At 34.8% G+C, this 6,896-nt stretch overlaps 1 protein-coding gene across 1 annotated transcript in view; it reads right to left on the bottom strand.

The window, feature by feature from the left end:
• Nucleotides 1-1,634: 1,634 nt before the first annotated feature.
• SYPL1 (synaptophysin-like 1) overlaps nt 1,635-6,896 on the bottom strand; it is a 41,783-nt gene continuing 36,521 nt past the window's right edge. The window contains exons 5-6 of the mRNA XM_006834383.1: nt 5,810-6,001; nt 1,635-1,769 (exon numbers count right to left, since the gene is read on the bottom strand). Coding sequence (XP_006834446.1) covers nt 1,635-1,769; nt 5,810-6,001 — 327 coding nt within the window. The remainder of the gene's footprint in view (nt 1,770-5,809; nt 6,002-6,896) is intronic.

Below are 6,896 nucleotides of genomic sequence, written 5' to 3' on the forward strand. Positions count from 1 at the left end.
GGTGAAGACAAGATTTAAGTTCATGCAGTTTGGCTCCAGAACATACACTCTTAATGAGAAATCTCTGTTGCCTAATCAGACAATGAAAAAAAGGTTTATCAGGAAAACAATCTGAAAGTTACAAATAAGTATTTTTAAAATGAGATAGAAAAAAATGGATAGAACCACCAGGATGTCCCAAGCATTTTTACTGTTTTATTCTTTGCTAAACATTAAAAATAAAAAGCAAACTGTTGTAATATTCTATGTCCTGTTTTGAAAATCCATTTTCATTGTTTATGCCTTTCAGAGGAAGATTTCTTTGTAATATAATAATCAATGCACTCCTTCTTTCAACTTCTTTATTAATAAGATGGTTGCATAGAAGATATACACATTCTTATACTGACAATTTTTGTCATGAACAAAAGCAACACAAATAAGCCAATAGCAAGATACATGTCACATATAAACAATCACGTTGTAAGAACAGGAGAGCTGGGTCCCTGTACAACAAAAAGATTAGGAAGCAAAATGTGAGTAAGCCATGTACTCAGAATATACCTAATGTGTATGCAAAGACTGTGCACCTATAATACAGCTCACCTAGGTTCCTTTGTTTATGATGCATAATTCCTAAATCATCCATTTGTGAATGAACATGAAGAAACAACAGGAAATCTGAATCACATTTATTTTCACAATGTCAGCGTTAAACTCAAAATAGAAACTTCATTGACTCTAAATGTTAAATACTTCAAAAGAAAAAGACAATCTTAATTTTCTTGAACAATGAATGAAGTCTGCCAAAAACAGTGGATTACTTCACTCTACTTGGAAGGAGACAAGGTCTCAGTCCATACCAAAGTAGCATGAGCAACAAAGGACAAGTATCACTGAGTAATGCCCAGACACATCAAAATATCTAGCTGAGCCATATCCTTCTACTTTTATATAGCAAGCCTATTGAGCAAATAGCGTAATAAAAGCTTACATCTCATGTGACAGAATTACTAATGTAACTATGCTTCTATCAGAAATTTCTAAACTCTTGCTTCCAAAACAATTTTAGTACACGTTATACACTGCAGGTCATTTAGAAAAACAAAAATAAAGCATACATACACTAGTCTTTGCAATTACAAAATTTTATAACATGAACAAAGAAGCTAAGATATAAATTTTCAACCAAGTATTTTTCTGAATATGATTTATATAATCAAGGTTTTCTTAAACAAAGATAGGTCTTAAGTATCTGATCTGTACAAACTTACAGTAGTGTATATTCCAAATAAGGAATTTCTTCCTATTATGATATGACAGTAGACCTGTTTTCTGAGTAAAGATGTATGTTAAGGCTTAAGGTGTAAACACTTTGAAAAGCAAACAACTTAGTGAAGAAAATATTACTCATTTGAAAATGTGTATCATCTCATAATAGGCCCCTGAACTTACAAATTTACATGAGAGAATACATTTACATCTTAAATTTCTAGGAAAGGCACAAGCTTTATGTAAAAATGCAGCAAATTTTTAAACCTACCAATTTATTGAAAAATCCATGACTTTATTACAGAAACAAATAATTGCTTCTCAAGATGTCAACAGGTCATACATACAGACATACATTTCACACAGTGATTTTCTCCCTTTAGTTACATTCCAGCGGGAGGTGGAATGCCTCCTTGGCCATGTGCAGTAGAAGTATTTGAAGGACTGTGTAAACTTGTCTCCTTGTATACAAACCAAGCATTTCCGCCCCAAAGTATCATATTCAGAAATCCAAAGATCTATGAAGGAAAACAGTAAATATGACAATCTAATACCTAGTTAAATATTCATTTCAATCCCAGTTTTCCTTTAAATATTTCACATTTCCAGACAGTATACCATTATTTAGATCCCAGATGGCGCAATGGTTAAAGACCTCAGCTTCTAACTATGAGGTTAGGGTTCAAACCCACTATCTTCTCCATAAGGAAAAGATGTGGTAAATTATCTTTTGTAAAGATTACAGCCTTGGAAAGCCTATGGGGCAGTTTGTAGCTCATAGGGCCACTGTGAGTCTGAATCAACTCAATGGCAGTGGATTGTTTTATGCCACTAAAATTGACTACTACATACAAAGTAGAATAGACAAAGGAAGACTTACTTTATATTTTCAATGTACCAAATTTGGACTTATAATTATCTACAACCTATGAAATGTTAAAAGAAATTTTATTTTTGCATGTTAATTATTACTGAAGAGATGGAATACATTTGAGACAATTTAAATTCTTTTTTCAAAAAAAATCTTTGTATTTAGACTTATGGTTCAGGGTACAGAGAAACAACAGAAATACTTGTTTCCTTCTTTGGGGGACTTGTACTTTTCTCCCCATTCTACATGGTAATCAGCTGCCTTTGTTTACCCTTTCTTATTTCCCTCTTTCTCCGTCTCCTACCATCTCCCCTGCATTTCAATAGCAGCAGCCACAAAAGGTCACAGAAAAACTTCCGCTCATATCTGTGTCAGTCAACCTAAAAGACAGTCATCTTCCCAGCTATTAATCTGAAAATATGAAATAAAGTTTCTGAGATGAATAAAGTAAAAATAACATATTTTAATGGAGTCCTTTGTAAAAATAAGAATAATACAAAAGAACTATATCACTGAAAGTCAAATGTTTTACATCTTTTTAGATATTTGTATTTAAAAAACTACATTTCTGAAATTGTTCGATTCATATCACTGTATCACTGTCAATATAAACGAAAAAGTACTGATTTTTAAATAATAAAGTTCTAAAACTGGGGTGGATTACTTTTTACAAGGCAGTGCTGACTTCATCCACTAAAAATATTTTCTTGAAAAGACAGCAGACCTCTCTAAGCATAAAATACTGAATATTAATGGTGATCTATGGTATACCCTTGAAGTACATGTTTAATAAGTACACTAACTTATTCTGACAAATTGGCAGAGTAAATATTATTTAACACCTTGTTGTTGTTAGGTGCCATCGAGTCAACGCCGACTCATAGCGACCTTATGCACAGCAAAATGAAAACACTGCCTGATCCCGGGCCAACCTCACTGCTGTTGCCACACCTGAGCCCATTAATGCTGCCACTTGGCCAATCCATCTTGCTGGAGTCTTCCTCTTTTTCTCTGACCCTCCACCTTACCAAATATGATATCATTCTCCAGTGATTGATCCCTCCTGACAATATGTCTACAGTATGACAGATGAAGTTTGGCCATCTTGGCCTCCAAGGAGCACTCGGGCTGCACTTCTTCCAACACAGATCTGTTGGTTCTTTTGGCAGCCCATAGCACTTTTAATATTCTCCTCCAACACCATAACTCAAAAGCATCAATTCTTCTATGGTCTTCCTTATTTATTATCCAACTTTCACATGCATTTGAAGTTATTGAAAATACCATGGTTTGGGTCAGGCGCACCTTAGTCCTCAAGCTGACAACTTTGTTTTTCAATACTTTAAAAAAGGTCTTGTGCAGCAGATTTGCCTAATGCAATAAGTTGTTTGATTTCTTGGCTGCTGCTTCCATGAGTATTGATAGTTGGTCCAAGAAGAATGAAGTCCTTGACAACTTCAATCTTTTCTCCGTTGATAAGAATGCTGTTTATTGGTCCAGTGGTGAGGATTTTTGTTTTCTTTACATTGAGATGTAATCCATACTGAAGGCTGTACTCTTTGATTTTCATCAGTAAATATTTTAAGTCCTCTTCGCTTTCAGCAAGCAAGGTTGTATCATCTGCAGGTTGTTAATGAGTCTTCCTCAATACTGATGCCACGTTTTTCTTCATATAACCCAGCTTCTCAGATTATTTTCTCAGCATACAGGTTGAAAAAGCATGGTAAAAGAATACAACCCTGTTGTACACCTTTCTTAATTTTAAACCATCAAGTGTAGATGACTCGTTGTTGTTGTTGTGTGCCGTGGAGTTGGTTCTGACTCATAGCGACCCTGTACAGGGTTTCCGAGGCTGTAAATCTTTATGGGAGCAGAATGCCTCCTCTTTAGGACAGTATAATATTATTTCTTTCATATACACAGAGCATCTTTAGATTCAGAGAGAAGGCTTTAAGGTCAGATATGCTTTCTAACCTTGGCTTGCTAATTATTAGCAGTGTTATTTTCCGGTTTTAAAATGAAGAGTGCCTGGCACTCATTCTTAATGAAAGTGAGTAACTATGATTAGGGCCTTCTGGTAAAAGTCCTGCTTTGTTAAGTGCCATCAAGTCAGTTCTAACTCATAGAGACCCTGCATAGGGATTCCAAGGAGCCGCTAGTGGGTTTGAACCATTTATCTTGTGATTACTAGTCCAGCACTTTTCCTACAGTGCCACACCAGGACTCCAAAAGTTCAGCCCAGTCCATTTTAATGAAAGTAAGATTCAATCATTAGTCCAGCAACAAAATTCAATTGTGATCTTGGTCAAAACTGTTTACAAGTAATAATTTAAAGTTTTCTTAATGGTTTAAAGGTGTTAGTTGTTATTAGATACTGTTGAGTCAGTCTCCACTCATAGCAACACTATGTACAACAGAACAAAACACTGCTTGATCCTTTGTCATCCTCACAATTGTTTGCTATGTTTGAATCCATTGTTGCAGCTACTGTATCAGTCCATTTCATTAAGGGTCTTCCTCTTTCTCATTGACCCTCTACCATCCTTGATTCTAAGGAGCATTCTGGTTGTACTTCTTTCAATATAGATTTGTTTGTTCTTCTGGCAATTCAAGCATATTCAATGTATATTAATTATTCTTTGTCAACATCCTAATTCAAAGGCACCATCAACTCTTCTTTGGTCTTACTCATTGCCCAGCTTTCCTATACATATGAGGCGACTGAAAATATCATGCATTAGGTGCACCTTAGTCTTCAAAGTATATCTTTGCTCTTTCATATTTTAAAGAGATCTTTTGCAGATTCGACTAATGAAATATGATAATACCTGGCTCTATTAAATTTTCTAAATATTTTATAAGCACTTATTTAAAAAGAACCCTTGGTGGCAGAATGGGTTATGCATTGAGCTATGAGCTACAGGGTGAGCAGTTCAAATCTGCGGACTGCTCCCACAAAGATTTTCAGCCTTGAAAATCTTGTACAGGGTTGCTATGAGTCAGAGCCTGCTCCAGGCCACAAAGCAACAGCAACTCATTTAAATCTTACAGCAAACTGAGGTACAACACCATTCTATAAACCAAGAAACCAAGACTCAGAAAGAACAAAGTCATCAGGTCTCTTTTTCAGTTTTTGTGGTTAAATATAATAAAAATTTTAAAACATTTTAAGCATTGTAAATGTAGAGGAAATTGAAATGTCATTATCCCAAGCAAAAATTCTATACTCATTAAACATTAATTCCATATTCTCCTCTCCTAGCCCCTGGCAACCTTTTTTGTCTACATGCATTTACCTATTTATGTACCTCATGTAAGTGTTCACTTGTGTTAGACTTATCAAACTTTTTTGAATTTTTGGCTAAGTTTGAATTCCTTCTTATGACTTAAGAATAATCCATAAATGCACATACCACATTTTGTTTATCCATTCATCTGTTAAGAAACATTTGGGTTGATTCAACATTTTGGCTATTAGAAATAATGCTGTTATGGATATCAGTTAAAAAAAAAAAAAAAGGTAAACACTATGTAGGTGGGATTCTGATAGCTCTTAGTAAACAAAAACCAACATATTCACCCAAAAAACTTATTTAAAAACAAATGAAACTACTAACCATCTTAAATTACTAGTAAGCTTTTCCTAATAAGTTAAATAATTTTTTTTTAGAAATAATGTATACATACCACAGAAACATTTAGGGATCCCATACTGGTAACAGAGTCAAAATAACAGGTCACTGCTGAAGGCTTATGACAAGGCTCAAGTTCCTGAATAATATTGTGGCCAGTAGCAATTTTGATATCGGTAAGAGCTTTAGCCCAGGCTGAAGTGCTCACCAACCATAAAAACGTGGCAATAATAGTAATAACAAAGTCCTGAAAGAAAAATAATGAACAGTAAACTTAAAATTTTACAATTCATGAAATTATGTTTAACTTTAAGGTCATGAAAAAATACATACTGAAAAGTAACAATCAACCAAGTACCACTGTTGTATCTAATTCACTGAGATACAACAGTGAATTAGACTTAATCATCACCCAGGAATCTAAGATGATATACTAGAAACCAAAGTCTTATCTAACTCTAACTATAATTAAAGGTCCTGATGTGGCGCTGCAGAATAATGCAGTGGACTGCATTTTGAACTGCAAAGTCAGTGGTTCAAACCCACCAGCCACTCCTCGGAAACCCTATACAGAGTCGGAACTGACTCAACAACACTTAACACCAACAACGATAATTACGGAGCATTGGTAGTGCAGTGTTAAGTGGTCAGCTGCTAAATGAAATGGTTGGAAGTTCAAACCCACCAGCTGTTCCACAGGAGAAAGATGTGGCAATCTGCTTCCATAAATACTATAGCCTCAGAAAACGATATGCAGAAGATTGAAACAAGACCCTCACCTCACACCTTATACAAAAACCAACTCAGCATGGATTAAAGACCTAAATGTGAATCCCAGAATTATGAAGGTCATCAATGAAAAAATAGGGACAAATGCGAGGGCACCGATTCAGGTAATATACAGACTACAAAACATTTTGAAAACCACACAAACAAAAGTAGACAAAATAGATGTGTGGGACACACTAAAAATTAAAAACTTAAGTGCATCAAAAGACTTCACCAAAGGAGTAAAAAGGGAACCCACAGAATGGGAAATAATCTTTTGCAATGACACATCAGACAATTCTAAAATATAAAGGAAATTACAACGCCTCTACAAGAAAAAGACAAATAACCCAATTAAAAAATCGGCACAGGAC

Source organism: Chrysochloris asiatica, unplaced genomic scaffold (assembly GCF_000296735.1).
Source record: "Chrysochloris asiatica unplaced genomic scaffold, ChrAsi1.0 scaffold00010, whole genome shotgun sequence".
NCBI classification, from domain to species: Eukaryota; Metazoa; Chordata; class Mammalia; order Afrosoricida; family Chrysochloridae; genus Chrysochloris; species Chrysochloris asiatica.